This window comes from Panthera uncia, chromosome B1, assembly GCF_023721935.1.
Source record: "Panthera uncia isolate 11264 chromosome B1, Puncia_PCG_1.0, whole genome shotgun sequence".
NCBI lineage: Eukaryota > Metazoa > Chordata > Mammalia > Carnivora > Felidae > Panthera > Panthera uncia.
In genome coordinates this window covers 11,404,025-11,420,410 of record NC_064811.1, presented here as the reverse complement: position 1 = coordinate 11,420,410, position 16,386 = coordinate 11,404,025, and the positions used below count along the sequence as shown (strand labels likewise).

The following is a 16,386-nucleotide window of genomic DNA, read 5'->3' as shown; positions in this document are numbered from 1 at the left end:
ACGGAAAAAAGACAGTCTCTTTAGCAAATGGTGCTGGGAAAACTGGACAGCGACATGCAGAAGAATGAAACTGGACCACATTCTTACACCATACACAAAAACAAATTCAAAATGGATGAAAAGACCTAAATGTGAGAGAGGAAACCATCAAAATCCTAGAGCAGAAAACAGGCAACAATTTCTTTGACCTTGGCCGAAGCAACTTCTTATTTGACATGTCTCTGAAGGCAAGGGAAACAAAAGCAAAAATGAACTACTGGGACCTCATCAAAATAAAAAGCTTCTGCACAGCAAAGGAAACAATGAACAAAACTAAAAGACAACCAACGGAATGGGAAAAGATATTTACAATGACATATCAGATAAAGGATTAGTATCCAAAATCTATAAGGAATTTACCAAACTCAACACCTGAAAAACAAACAAACCAGTGAAGAAATGGGCAGAAGACATGAGCAGATACTTTTCCAAAGAAGACATGCAGATGGTCAACAGGCACATGAAAAGATGCTCAACATCACTCAGCATCAGGGAAATACAAATCAAAACCACACTGAAATACCAACTCACACCTGTCAGAATGGCTAAAATTAACAATTCAGGAAACAACAGATGCTGGTGAGGATGTGGAGAAAGGGGAACCCTCTTGCACTGTTGGTGGGAATGCAAACTGGTGCAGCCACTCTGGAAAACAATGTGGAGGTTCCTCAAAAAATTAAAAATAGAATTACCCTACAACCTAGCAATACCACTACTAGGAATTTATCCAAAGGATACAGGAGTGCTGTACCCCATTTGTACCCCAATGTTTATAACAGCGCTATCAACAATAGCCAAATTATGGAAAGAGCCCAGATGTTCATCAACTGATGCACGGATAAAGAAGTGGTATGTATATACAATGGAATACTACTCAGTGATGAAAAAGAATGAAATCTTGCCATTTGCAACAACGTGGATGAAACTGGAGGGTATTATGCTAAGTGAAATAAGCCAGTCAGAGAAAGACAGATATCATATGTTTTCACTCATATGTGAAATTTGAGAAACTTAACAGAAGACCATAGGGGAAGGGAAGGAAAAATAAGTTACAGAGAGGGAAGCAAACCATAAGAGACTCTTAAATACAGAGAACAAACTGAGGGTTGATGGGGGTGGGGGGTTGGGAAGGCAGGGAAAATGGGTGATGGGCATTGAGAAGGGCACTTGTTTGGATGAGCACTAGGTGTTGTATGTAAGGGATGAATCATGGGAATCTACTCCTAATGCCAAGACTATATTGTATACACTGTAAGTTAGCTAACTTGACAATGAATTATTTTTTTTAAAAAGAATATGTTTTATACATATATATATATATATGAATATATACATAATGGAATATTACTCAGCCATCAAAAAGAATGAAATCTTGCCATTTGCAATGATGTGGAGGGAGCTAGAATGTATTATGCTAAGCACAATAAGTCAATTGGAGAAAGACAAGTACCATATGATTTCACTCATATTTGGAATTTAAGAAATAAAACAGACAAATATATGAGAAGTGGGTGGAAGAGAAGAGAGGGAAACAAAGCACAAGAGATCCTTAATGGTAGAGAACAAACTATGGGTGACAGAGGGAGATGGGTGGGAGATGGGCTAGATGGGTGATAAGCACTAAGGAAGGCATTTGTTGTGATGAGCACTGGATGTTGTATGTAAGTGATTCATCACTGAAGTCTAGTCCTGAAACCAATATTGCACTGTATGTTAATTAACTAAAATTTAAATAGAGGCATGTGGGTGACTCAGTCAGTTAAGTGTCTAACTTCAACTCAAGTCATGATCTCACGGTTCATGGGTTCAAGCCCCAAATTGGGCTCCATAATGACAGTGTGGAGCCTGCTTAGGATTCTCTCTCTCTCCCTCTCTCTCTCTCTCTCTCTCTCTGCTCCTCCCCCACTCATGCTTTCTCTCAAAAATAGATAAATAAATAAGTTAAAAAATAATATTCTAGGGGCTCTCAGGTGGCTCAGTTGGTTAAGCATACAACTTCGGCTCAGGTCATGATCTCACAGTTCATGAGTTCGAGCCCTGCATCAGGCTCTGTGCTGACAGCTCAGAGCCTGGAGCCTGCTTCAGATTCTGTGTCTTCCTCTCCCTGTTTCTGGCCCCTCTCCCACGCTTGCTCTCTCTTCCTCTCAAAAATAAATTAAAATTTTTTTAATTTAAATTTCAATAACATTTAAATTAAAAAATAGAAGCAAAAAATAATAAATAAATAAATAAAAATAAAATAAGTAAGGTAAATTTAAAAATATATATAAATTTCTGAGTACATTGTAGACAGCCCGTAAACATTGACTCCCAATCTTTCTCTGTTCAAAATTTCTAAATGGACTTCTGGCAACTGTTTTTCAAGGGCTTTCTTTCCAAAGACAAAAGGAGGAAGCAGACAAGTCATGAGTGTCCACTGTGATATAGAACAAGTTTTCTACAGGAGGAATACTGCCACTTCCCTCAGCTGTTAATAATAACACCAGAACAAGAAGCACGGACTGGATGTCAGCAGTGAGCACTCGTGACCTTTCTAGGAACTTCTAAAGCAAATCACAGAAGTAACGTCTCTCCTTTTCCCTCTTCCCTTACCTCTATCCTTCCTTACTCAGCCATCTGATGTGTTCCCAAGACTTTCAAGCAGGCTCCTCTTCTGGAAGATTCTACCCCAGAGCTACATTTTCTCAGGTGTCCTGGTAGCAGCTCAAGTCTGGAAGTTCTAAACACACTGTGTTTGCATTTGTACTCCACCCTTCCTTCCAGAGATAACTCAGCTCTTTGGCCCAACTTCCACATTTGTAATCACAGCAGCACCCAGGCCTACACTTTGAAACCAATTTCACTTTCCCTATTTTGCCCTCCATGTTTAGTCAGGTGCATCTAAGACTCTGGCTACTGGTCTCTGTTTCAGAGCCCCAGAATGAAAAATGGGGTTAAAGGAAGCCTGATAATCATGATAGAACTAAGCATCGAGGACACACAGGTGAATGTGAGGCCATGAACTTCATTCTGCTCTAATGATGTTCAGGGTCTAGCTGGGAATACAGACACTGAGCTGGTGGTCATCCCATCACCCACAGGGAAAATATGCTAGAATTCTGTCCTGTGCAAATACACTCACACTCATTCTCTCACACACTGAGAGGGTCCAGGTTGTGGGTGGGCCAACATGAGGTTCACACCCTCTCACCAGTGGGGTCCTGCCAAGGTCCTACAGCCTTTAAAGAGTTTTGGTCCATTCATTGGCCAGTCTTCCTCCAAGAGTACCATCTTATCTGTCTCCCAGGTTCAGTCAACAGGTTAACACACACTCTTCAGAACACCCTTTGCTGAAATTCTATGGTAAAAGTAAGACCTCATACGTGACTTTTTTCATGAAGTCTTTCCCAACTCTGGTCCACCAGGTGGATGGTGCTCATGTCTGAAACTCTGTGGCATGGTGCAGGCACTTGGCTCAGAGCAATTCACATATTTTCTTGTTTGACAGGTACTTGAGTACCTCTTACCCCTACAGAATCTAGCAAAGGGCTTAGAGCACAGAAACCACCCCTCCCTCCAAGGAGCCGCTCTCATCCACGTACACACCCATGTGCCATTACAGATCACACTGCCCAGCAGCACTGTCTCCAGGCCAGTCCTCCCAGACCTCCCCTCAGTCCTCCCAGACCTCCCCTCAGGACCCTGGACAGCAGGACTGGTGTTTTCTTCCTCTCTGAACCCCACTTCCCCCCGCAGGAGCCCCAGCATCAGGCGCACCGTGCATCTTTATTATGTGTTTGTAGGAATTTGTATTTTGTACATTGTGGACTCATAAATTTCACTGAGTAGAAGTTAATAAAATGCTGTAGTCATTCAAATGGGAGTCATGGGGAAGTGAAAATGAAGAATTGGTCCCTGAGAAATCTTGCTAGAAATTTTGAAGAGGAAGGAGAAACAAAAAGAAATTGTGAAATGAAGAAAAAGGAATCAGAAATAATAGTCAATGCAGGCACAGGGCAGATGATCTTTCTGTGATCATCAGAAAGCAAGTTAAGATGGATGAAGAATGTTCTCTGATTGAGTCTCTAAATACTGTGTATGTCTATGTTTCAACAAGCATGATGAGGACTTCACTGAGTTCGCCTTAGCAGGCATCTACCAAGGGACTATAATGTGACAAGCAATGTGCTGGACGAAAAAGGATGCAGAGGTGAGTAAAACGGTATCTTCCCTCAGGAACCCCAGCTTGTATGGGGCAGGGAAGAAGGGAACTATCAGAAGAAGGCCCTCTCCTGTTCCTGAACAGCCAGCAGCTATCATCAATGCCTGAAATTCATGGGGAGGGCTGGTCTTCTCCAAGGCAGTAAGATTCCTGGAACTGAACTACACCTCTAGCTACCTCCCTGGAGGCCCATCTCTCCCTGGGTGCTGGCTCTCCATTTCCACCTGCAGACTCTGCTCCACCCTCCACCCACATTCCCTGGCTCCTGACTATTGCCCGGACAGGTGACAGTCTCCCACAGTACCAATATTTCCAAATTGTCAGCAAAAAGCACCTGATAACACTCTGGTGAGTCTTGGCCACACGACTCTTAGGTCTCGTGCCCAGGGCCATCTTGGGTCATAATGCAGCTCCTGGGTGTGACCTTGAGACAGCAGAACCAGGTGTCACCTGTTCCGGAATGTTCTGCCCCTGGTTTAACTTAAGGAATTTCCATCTTGATAAGCAGGGACAAGTTTCAATACTTGCCTACCCACACTAAAAGACTGACAGAAAGTGATTTGTATGGGGGTAAGAGATTTTGGAAAAGGAAAATGAAGGAAAAGGAACATATAAAGAAGATAGAGTCCAAAGACCTACAAAGAAATACTGAGAAGCTATTATATAAAAGAAACATCAATGCTCTATTAACCCAAAATAGAGATTGATGGGGATTTGGGAGCAATGGTATGGAAGTTTGTTGGGGAGGTATATTTATTATAGCTCTGTTTGTTTTTATTATTCGTAATATACTGGCTTGTATACCGTTCATTTAATTCAACTAACTATTTTTGCTTACTGTATTGCAGGCACTATTTTAGGTCATAAATATATACCACTCAACAAAAAGCCCCTAGATTCAATGAGCTTATATTCCAGGAGGCATGTATCATTTTTTATCATTGTTAAATCTAGTTAATAAAAGGTAATAATGTATAAAGAGCAATCGATGTCACAGAAGAACAAAAAAGACAAGAAAGAAATAAAAATTTTAAAACTAACATAAAGGGATCCCTGGGTAGCTCCATTGGTTAAGCATCTGACTCTTGATTTCTGCTCAGGTCATGATCTCATGGTCCTGGGATCAGGCCCCACGTTGGGCTCCATGCTTGGGATTCTGTCCCTCCCTCTCCCTTTGCCCCTCCCGCACTTGAGGTCTTTCTCTCTCTCTCCCTCTTGCTCTCTCTCAAAAATAAATAAATGAATAAATAAATACATAAATATATAAATAAATAAATTTTTAAAGTGGTTTAAAAAATTTAAAAGCTAACATAAAGATACAGGAAGGACTAAAGCTGTCCACAAAATTTTTGTTACTCTTCTCATCACAGAGTAGAGCTTGTTTTCTCTCTTCTTGAACCTGGACAGGCCTGGTGACCGTTTTATTTTTTTATTTTTTTTTAATATATGAAATTTATTGTCAAATTGGTTTCCATATAACACCCAGTGCTCATCCCAAAAGATGCCCTCTTCAATACCCATCACCCACCCTCCCCTCCCTCCCACCCCCCGTCAACCCTCAGTTTGTTCTCAGTTTTCAAGAGTCTCATGCTTTGGCTCTCTCCCACTCTAACCTCTTTTTTTTTTTTTTTTCCTTCCCCTCCCCCCATGGGTTTCTGCCAAGTTTTTCAGGATCCACATAAGAGTGAAAACATATGGTATCTGTCTTTCTCTGTATGACTTATTTCACTTAGCATAACACCCTCCAGTTCCATCCACGTTGCTACAAAGGGCCTTATTTCATTCTTTCTCATTGCCCTGGTGACCGCTTTAACCTGAAGAATGAATGTAGTGGAAGAGATGCTGTGCTAGTTAGGGGTCTAGACCCAGGCTCCCCTGGAAAGAGTTGAGGAACTCTGAAGACACGTAGCTGCACCACGGTGAGGTCATGTGGGGGGGCTGTGAGGAGGAGACGCCCTGAAATGACAGAGAGAAAAAGAGCCCTGGCCATCCCCGCTCTGCCCACGCACCACAGCACCACCATACAAGTACAACGTCTGGGGCGTTCCAGTCGACTCAACCCCCCAGATGACTTCAGTGAAGCAGATCATCCAACTGATGCTAGCCAACACGCAGCATCTTGAAAGATAGTAAGTGATTGTCATTTTATGTCATTACAGTTTAGGGTAGTTTATCGGCAATAGGTAACCAAAACAGAAAGTGGAACCCGGAAGTGAGGTGATTTGTAACAGAACCCTGACACATGAGCATGATCGCTCATTCTCTGTGTACACTTGACCGAGATATTTGGTCACACACATGTGGATGTCACACTTAAATGGATGGACTCTAAGTAAAACTGATTGCCCTCCATAATGTGGATGGGCCCCATTCAATTAGCTGAAGCCTTAAGAAAAAGACTGACCTCCCCCAAGAAAAAGAGAATTCTGCCAGCAAATAAACCTTCGGACCCAAGCTGCAACATCAACTCTTCCCTAGGTCTCTAGCCTGTCTGCACCCCCTTCAGATTTTGGACTTGTCAGTTGCCACAATCATGGGAGCTAATGCCTTAAAATAAACATCTCCTCTCCCCCCATCCCCGCCCCTCCTCACCTCTCTCTCACTCTCTCCCTCTCCCTGGAGAACACCGACTACCACAGGGTGGCACCAGCATTGGGAGTGAGTGGCAGGCTGGGGTAAGACAGACCTCAGGGAGGGGCACCCGGCTGGCTCAGAGGAGTGTAGGGCTGCTGATTTCAGGGTTCTGAGTTTAAGCCCCACCTTGGGTGTGGAGATTGCTTAAGTAAATAAAACTTTACAAAGAAAAAAGAAAGACAGAAAGACCTTAAGGGGACTGTTCCTAAAGGCTGGACACACAGGAAGGAAACTGTCACTGGAGCCTAAGAAAAAGTTGACCCATGTTAGATGGTTGTGGTAACACTGTCGTCCGCAGTAATAGAAATACTTGAGGAATTTAGGAATTTGCCTAAGGAGATTTCCAGGTAGAATGTCAGAGGCGCACCTCATTTCTTTTCACCGCACACGATAAGGTACAGATTCATTTTTAGACAGAATCAAGAACAAACATTTCCAAGTCAGGATTTGCTGGGTTGGAAAATAAAGCTGCTTTTCATTCTTAGTCTTTCCTGGTAAAAGAATATCAAACTAAGAAATGGTCACGAGGCAGTAATCACATCCAGGGGCTGCCAGTAAACCATGTTCACAGGGTCAAAACATCAGTGCTGGGACTCCCAGACTCTGAGACAGCAGAGAGACATTGTGATAGTTAGTCCACCTTTCCAGCATCCCAGGTAATGCCAGCCTTTCAGCAGACCCCTCCATGGTGTCCCTCATGTGAGTGATGTCCCCTGTATCTTGGATATGTCAACTTAGTTGAGCCCCCAAATAACTCCAGTCCCAGCCAACATCACAAGGAGCAGAAGAAACACGTAGTTAAGCCCAGTTGATCCAAGAGTCATGTAGAATAATGAAATGCTTTATGCTTTAGATCACTAAGTTTTGGAGTCGTTTATTATGTAGTCACAGATAAGCAAGATGCCAATTGTAGACCATTTGAAACTGAAGAATAATAAGGAAAGAAATCTACAAGAAACTTACTAAAGGCCTAAAATCAGTGGCAGAATAATAAGAATCAGCCGTTAACAATTCCCTTAACCCAGCAGTACCGTATTTCACTGCCTTTCTTCCATTTACATTCAGTTTTATATAGTTACGATTGTCATATACATTGTTTTTGATAATGGTTTTGTTTTGCCTGGGATCACGTAACATGTCAAATTTGTGTATATTAACACGTAGTTATAATAAAGACCTACAGAGGTAAGAAGAACTAGAAATACCAGGTCAAAATGGAATTACAAGGTTGAATAATTGACATAAAGTGAAGTTCTGGCCCAGTATAAAAGACCAAAGCAGGGAACAGTGACCCAGCAAGGAGTGGATGGGAAAAGAGGATCGCAGGAATGATCTCAGAATTCATCAGGGAAAAGATTTCTGATGCTGAGAAGTATGACTACATGGGAAATAGCATGCCAGACTTTCAACAACATAGAAAGAAGGAGATTAGTGACCAGAGTCATAACCTTGAAGTTAAAGTCTCAAGAGTCAGGGGAGCAACAGAAGTTATAAGTGTTCCAAGGACAACAAGCAGAGAGAAAGAAAATACTACATACATGATCTACAATATATAAGGAATGCCCGTAAGAAGAAATAAATAGGGGCAACTGGTTAAGCATCAGACTTCAGCTCAGGTCATGATCTCACAGTTTGTGAGTTCAAGCCCTGCATCGGGCTCTGTGCTAACAGCTCAGAGCCTGGAACCTGCTTTGGATTCTGTATCTCCCTCCCTGTCTGCCCCTCCCTTGCTTGCACTCTGACTCTCTCTGTCTCTCAAAAATAAATAAATGTCAAAAATTTTTTTTAAAAAAACACAATTTTTGTATCTGTATTTATGAGGAATATTGATCTGAAGTTTTCTTTTCTTTCTTTTCTCATTTTTTTATTTTTATGTTTTTGTCTGGTTTGGGCAATACTAGCTTTATAAAAAAAATTGGGAATTATTTCTTCCTCTTCTATGTCTGAAAGAAATTGTGTAGGATAGGTTTTCATTCTTCTTTAAATATCTGGAAGAATTCTACATTAAAACCACTTGGGCTTGGAGATTTCTTTCTTGGTAGTTTTTAAATTAAAAATTCAATTTCTTTGGGGTGCCTGGAAGGCTCAGTTGGTTAAGTGTCTGACTTTGGCTTAGATCATGATCTCACGGTTCTTGGGGTCGAGCCCTGCGTCGGGCTCTGTGCTGACAGCTCAGAGCCCGGAGCCTGCTTCAGATTCTGTGTCTCCCTCTCTCTCTGCCCCTCCCCCGTTCATGCTCTGTCTCTCTCTGTCCCAAAAATAAAAATTAAAAACGTTGAAAAAAAAAATTTAAAAAATAAATAAATAAATAAAAATATTTTTAAAATTAAAAAAAAGAAAATTGGAAACGAATTTTTGTGGACCGAAATAGTTACCTCTACCCTATAGAATGAGATAAATCAGGGGCACCTGGGTGGCTCAGTGGGTTAAGACAGCTGTTGCCTGTCTCTTGGGTCACCCAGTCATCCCACAGACATAAGGTTGTAGGTAATGATCTCTGTGCTGATGGCTCAGAGCCTACTTTAGATTCTGTGTCTCCCTCTCTCTCTGCCCTTCCCCTATGCATGCTCTCTCTCTCTCTCTCTCTCTTTCTCTCTCTGTCTCTCTCTCTCTCTCTCAAAAACAAAATAAACACTAAAAAAAAAATTTTGTTTTTTTTAATAATGAGGTAAATCTACCTGTGCTAACACGGAAAGATCTCCAGGGCCATGTGTTCAATTTTTTAAAAAATAACAGTAAAACAAAAAATTAGAAACAACATAAATTTGGGGCACCTGGCGGTTCAGTGGGTTAAGCTTCCAACTCTTGATCTCATCCCAGGTCATGATCTCAAGGTTTGGGAGTTCAAGCCTGCCACCCGGCTCTGTGCTGACAGTGTGAAGTCTGCTTGGAATTCTGTCTCTCCTTCTCTCTCTGCCCCTTCTCTGCTTGTACTCTCTTTCTGTCAAAATAAATGAACTTAAAAAAAAAAAAAAAAGGAAACAACATGGAGGACGGATACACTGAATTGTAATTTAAATAGCTTTAATACTAGGTATCCATTTTCATGTTGGCCTTGATCTCTATTTATTCTTGTTAAAAGGTGAGTGTGATACTGCCTTTCCAAAAACAATAGCATTAACACTTTGTGTGTATCGGGATTATTCCTCCTAATCCTCAGAATTTCCACATGTGGAAGAATTTCCACATCATTCCATTCTCCATTCTGAGATCATTGCAGCCCAGAGAAAGTATCTTGCCCAAAACTACACTGTGACTGACAGAGCCGAGATTTAAACCCCAGCCAGTGTCACTCCCGAAGTTGTGTCCTTAAACTCTCCGAGGATAAAGTGACCATACGTTCTGGTATAAGTCTATGGACTCAGCATAATTAGTAACAGCATCCCCTTTGTCTTCAAAATGTCCCAGACATAGTAAATTCTGCGGTCACTCTACATACAGGACATACATAGGCAACATAGCACAGGGGGTGAGCCCAGTTTCTGGATCCAAATTTTGGGCGATTGACTCAAACTCTATTTCAATTTCTTCGTTTCTAAAATGGGGGCGGCAGTCAAGTGCCTCACACAGTTAGTTGTTACGGGACTCGGTGATTTCATATTTCTTAAGTGACAAGCACGTGGTACCGTATGAATTATTAACCCATTTACATAGTGTCTGCGTGTGTGTGTGTTTAATATTGACCGGGCGCCCTGACAAACATTAAAAAAGTCACGTGGTCCCTACGGAGCCTCGGGCTTGCTACCCGGTGATGATAATCTAACCAATAGCGTGAATTTACATTGAACAACAACATAAATCTTAAAACTGTTACATGAAATGAAACTTAAACGTCCGCGTGGATCATTACCAAGTCAGGATAGATAGCGCTTGATTTTATCAACACTTTAAGTGTAGCCTAAGGGAAACGCCTCAACTTCTGATTTCTCAATTAACTATTTAATTACTGGGAAGCAAAACACTTACGGGACCGACCCCGGCAATCGTTGGCCTGGAAAAAAATGTGCAAGAATCGGGGGGCGGAAAGCGCGCGGGGAGGCTGGTGGGGTGGGGGGTTGGGGTGCGGATTTTACCGCTCGGCTCCCCGGGCTGCCGGTGGTTTGCAGGCGGAATTCATTGCGCGATCCCACACTCCTAACAGAAATTGTGGCTCCCGTGCCCGCCTTTGGCAGCCTGAGAAGTAGCTTTTTGCTTCCGGCTGGTTCTACTTCATGCACAACTTCAAAAATCAGTTCTGTGGGTGAAACCAAACCCTGGGAATGAAAGTCAAGAAAGCGGTTCCCTCTGGGGGTGATTAGGTGGGAGGAGGAAAGAGGAACCCTCTGGAAAGGTTCCGCAGACTGATGTGGGTGGTGTTTTCAGGGTGGGTACCGATGCGTCGAACCGATGCACCTGACAGTGTAAATTTTATCTCACGTTCCAAAGTTAGTGTTTTGGTTTAATTTTGTCACTGAGCTCTCTGTCCCATTTATCCCTGGGGGCGCAAGAAGTGCTGTTTTATATTCATGAATAAAACTCACTGTAGTGGTCTGGCCCCTCTGATGCCATCCCCCCCCCTCCCCTCCCGCTCCCCCCGCCACACACACACACACACACACACACACACACACACACCTGCAGGCTCCAGAAGCCTCCTAACCAGGCAGGTGTCACCGGTAACTGTCTGGGCCAGAGCCCGCGCACAGAAGTCCCCTGCAAAGCAGAGAGCGCCCGCGATCCTCCGCGCCCACCAGTTGTGCGCCTGCAGCGCGGCGGCGAGCGCGGAGGGGGGCCCCGCCGGCGCCGCGCACCTTGCCCAGAAGGCGGGCGTCTGCGCCCAGGGATCCGCCGCGGAACCGCGCGCTCCCCGCCCGCCCGCGCGCGCAGGTGCCGACGCCAGGCGCTCCGGCGAGCGGCGCGGAACGTCAAGGCCAGCGCTCCCCAGCCGGCACTGGCCGGCGGGCTCTCCGGCGGAATACAAGATGCTTTGTTTTCGCGCGCGGTGCCCCGCCGCGCCCCGCCGCGCGCCACCGGACGCCGACTCACCCCAGCTCGGGTCGCACGATTTGGGTGTAGGTGTAGCACCGTCCGAGGATTATCTCGTAAAAATGGGCGGTGGTGCCCGCCCCCTTCCACTCCTGGTGCTGGGGCGGCTGGCGCCACATCACGATCCCCACCACCACCGCGATGATCACCACGACCAGGAGACCGAAAACCACGCAGAGACAGATCCGGGCTTTTTTGGAAATGTCGCAGCAGGGTTTCTCCCCGGACACGGGCCTGAACCTGTGGTCGGCCATGGGGTCCGCCGTGGGGTCCGCTCGCGAAGTTGCAGGAGAGACCACCCGCGGCCGGTCCGAAAGCGAGGACGGAGCTAGCCCGGTTCTGAAAATGCACCTCCCCTTTATCTTGCACGGCTTCCTTTCCCACCCCCGCCCCCTCTTCCAAAGTCCCTTGGCCGGCAGGACCAATAAGGATTTCAAGGACTTGAAAGGCCTCTACGACTACCGCCGCCGCTCACTTCCAGACTCCTGAGCAGACAAGGACCACGCTTTGCAGTTGCAGGAAGAAGCGGCCTCCTTAAGCTTTCTCTGCAGGCCCCGGAAAAACACAATATATCCTTATGCTTCTCCACCAGCTCCCTTGTTCAACCTTGCACTTTACAATTTAGCCACACCCCCTCCTGGAAAGTGTGAAGGCCGGCTGCCTACCTCTGCACCTGCCCATAAGCAATGCTGTCTGTGGGGTGGGGGGAGAAGGAGAGGGAGGGTGCCCTACCTCTACTTGACAAGTTTGACAAATGCCTGCTCAGCCCTCTTCAAAAGCTCCACTCAAGCCTCGTCCCTTAACTCAAGTGGCATCAGTAATGAAACCTGGGTTCAAACTCGGCACCTCTACCCACTACTGGAGTGATACTGGGCACGTTATTTGATCTCTCTGTGCTTCAGATTTAAGACTGGGATAATGGCAGCGTCTACTTCATGGGGTATGGTGAGGGTTAAGAGAGTTCACATTTACAATGTGCTTAGCACCATGCCTGGCACAGGCTGAGTGTTCAATAAATGTTAGCTATTACAACCTGCTTCCATAACCCATGGGATGTGCTTGGAAAAGTATCTGGCATGCTGTAAGCACTCCAAGTGGTGGTTCAATAAATAATCGAGTGACTAGTCTTGGATATGCCCTGCCTGTCCTCTCTTAAGGTTCCTTAGCAGTAAGACCATCTGTGACATTCAGCGGAGACCTAAGGAAAGTGAAAAATCAAGCCACAGGACTTCCTGGGCCAAAAGTTCTCCAGAGGGTGAAGTGCAAAAACTCTGAGGAAATAAAACAAAAAAGAAATAAACAAAAAAAAAAACTAAAAAAAGCCCTTGACCTGTGGCAGCAGCAGCAAGGAGAGCATTGGAGCTGGAATGCAGGGTTAAGGGAGACCGAACAGGAGAGAAGTTCAGAGGGTAGCAGGGGACCAGATCACTAATAGCCCTGTGGGACAGGATAAGGACTTTTTGGACTGTGAATTTTATTTTGAACACATTCAAGGTCATTGGGTGACTTGACCAGGCATGACATTTAAAATTTTGTTTTAATGTTCATTTATTTCTGAGAGAGAGACAGAGCACAAGCAGGGAAGGGCAGAGAGAGAGAGAGGGAGACACAGAATCCAAAGCAGGCTCCAGGCTCTGAGCTGTCAGCACAGAGCCCGACGTGGGCTTGAACTCACAAACCATGAGATCGTGACCTGAGTCAAAGTCTGAAGCTCAACCGACTGAGCCCCCCAGGTGCCCCTGGCTTGACGTTTTAAATGCTCAATCTGGCTTCTGCGCTGAGAATAAATTGTAGGAAAGTAAGGAAGGATGGAAAGGTGGAGACCGGTTATGATGACTTTGACCAGGAGAGTAGTAACAAGAGAGTCAGGAAAATAATCAGTTGGATCCTGGATACGTTTTGAAAGTAGCAGCAACAAAGGATTTGCTGTGGAGTCAGATGGGGGAGGGGGGTTCCAAGAAAAAGGAGTCAAAGAGCAGTCCAGGAATTTGGGTCTGAGTAACTCACCAAAGGAAGGACAGCGCTGCCATTTATAGTGATGGAAAAACTGGGGGTGAGATAGATTTGGTTTGGGGAAAAAAGGTTCCAACCAAAAATTTGGTTTGGGAGGTAAGTTTGAGATGTTCAGTAGACCCCGAGTAGGGGACATCAGGTAGCTATTTGGGTAAAAATATCTGGAATTCAAGGGGTCAGTACTGGAAACATAAATATGGGAGGCTTTACCATACAGATAGTTTTTATTTATTTTTTTTTTAAGTTTATTTATTTATTTTGAGAGAGAGAGAGAGAGAGCACGAGCAGGGGAGGGGTATAGAGAGGGGAAGAGAGAGAATCCGAAGCAGGCTCCACGTTGTCAGCACAGAGCCCCCACGCAGGGCTGGATCTCACAAAGCTGTGAGATCATGACTGGCCGGAAATCAAGAGTGGGATGCTCAACCGACTGAGCCACCCAGGAAGCGCCCCCTACAGACAGTTTTTATTTATTTATTTATTTATTTATTTATTTAAATTTGCAGGGGCGCCTGGGTGGCTCAGTCCGTTAAGTCAGCTCAGGTCACGATCTCGCGGTCCATGAGTTCGAGCCCCGCGTCGGGCTCTGTGCTGACGGCTCAGAGCCTGGAGCCTGCTTCCGATTCTGTGTCTCCCTCTCTCTCTGCCCCTCCCCCGTTCATGCTCTGTCTCTCTCTGTCTCAAAAATAAATAAACATTAAAAAAAATTTTTTTTAAAAATAAATTTGCTTAACGTTTATTTATTTTTGAGACAGAGAGAGACAGAGCATGAACGGGGAAGGTTCAGAGAGAGAGGGAGATGCAGAATTCAAAGCAGGCTCCAGGCTCTGAGCCGTCAGCACAGAGCCCGACGCGGGGCTCGAACTCATGGACCGCGAGATCATGACCTGAGCCGAAGTCGGACACTCAACCGACTGAGCCACCCAGGCACCCCCCTACAGACAGTTTTTAAAGCCAAGGGGATAAACAGAAGTTTCAGAGACTCAATGAGTACTGAAGGTCAGGAAGATGAGGAGGGCTCGGGCAAAGGATGCTGGCGAGGGCGACCCCTGAGACAGCAGCCTGAGACCAGAGAGCTACCGGTGCACGCTCGACAAGAGCCATTGCAGAGGAAGGTGGAGGGACAGAGCCCAATGAGAGTAGGTTCATGAGAGTGTGTGAGAGGAAGACGTGTCAGTGATCTCGATGGCTCGTCCTGAAGACTTTCTGTCAAACGGATAGAGAAATGAGGACGTAGCAGGAGGACAAAATGTTGTCTCTGAGGACAGACCTACAACCTTATGTCTGTGGGATGACTGGGTGACCCAAGAGACAGGCAACAGCTGCTAATGCAGAAGAGGGGAGAATTGCTGGAAAAAGCTTAAAATTTGCAAAGCTCATGCAGAGGTGGTAGGAAACTGAGGCACGGCGGGGGGGGGGGGGGGGGGGGGGGGGAGTCCAGCTGCCTCACAGAAGGAAGGTAGAGAACACGGCTTAGTGGACTGGCCGGCAGGGACACGTGGACACCCTCGTGAGTGCTTCTCAGTGAAATGAGTGGGTGAGAGCTGGTAGAACGCAGGAGGCGAGCAGAGTGGGTGGATGGAGTAAGGAAATGAGAGACGGTCTCGGGGTGTCGTTAGGCGGTCAGGAATTTAAAGAAAGGCCAGTCAGTGAGGGGGTGTTCTTCTTGTCTAGCTGCTCCCCGCTGCCTAGTAGAAAGGGCAGAAAGTAGGCAGAGAGGGAGGTGTGATGAGGCTGGGGTTTGTGGGTTTGCCAGAGCAAATACACAAAGCCATAAAGCCTGTTGCGGCTTAAACAGCAGAAACTTGCTGTCTCACGGTTGTGGAGCCTCACATCAAGGTATCCATGGGGCTGATTTTCTCTGAGTCCTTTCTCCCTGGCTTGTAGACGGCTGCCCTCTTGCTGTGTCCTCACACGGTCTCCCCTCTGTGTGTCCCCGTATCTCCATTCCAATTTCTTCTTCTTCTTAGGGCACCGGTTTTATCAGATTAGGGCCCACCTCAATGACCTCATTTTGACTGAAATCACCTCTTTCAAGGCCCTGTCTCCAAATCCAGTCACCTTCAGCATTGCAATGTGGGGCAAGGGGGACACCGATCAGCCGATCACCCCAGGTAAGTACAATGGAGTAAGAGAAAAGCAAGGAGGGAAGCAAAGATGGGATTTTAATAATGGGCCATCTCTCCAAAGGCCCGCAGAAACTGAAGTCAGGGCAGAAGGAGGGTTTGAGACACTGAAGAGGAGAGCCCAGGTCCGGGGAGGTCCTTAGGAGGCCAAAATGTTGCTAGAGGAGGGAACATCTCCACTTACAAGTCGCTCCTTCCAAAACTGAGCTGTTCACCTTCCTCCTTCAAACCGGTTCCCGTCTCCTTTTCTAGTTGTTGTTGTTGTTGTTGTTGTTGTTTAGATAAGCTCTATGTCCAATGTGGGACTTGAACTCATGACCCTGAGATCAAAAGTTGCATGCTCTACTGACC

At 45.5% G+C, this 16,386-nt stretch overlaps 1 protein-coding gene across 4 annotated transcripts in view; it reads right to left on the bottom strand.

Annotated features, from left to right (window-relative positions):
* The window catches only part of CD38 (CD38 molecule), a 61,615-nt gene extending 48,732 nt beyond the window's left edge, over positions 1-12,883 (bottom strand). For 2 of the 4 annotated variants that reach the window (XM_049630337.1, XM_049630339.1), the window contains exon 1: positions 11,900-12,883. In XM_049630337.1, coding sequence (XP_049486294.1) covers positions 11,900-12,153 — 254 coding nt within the window. In that variant the 5' untranslated portion in view covers positions 12,154-12,883. The remainder of the gene's footprint in view (positions 1-11,899) is intronic. The other 2 variants (XM_049630336.1, XM_049630338.1) reach the window with 1 other exon arrangement.
* Between the last annotated feature and the right edge of the window lie 3,503 nt (positions 12,884-16,386).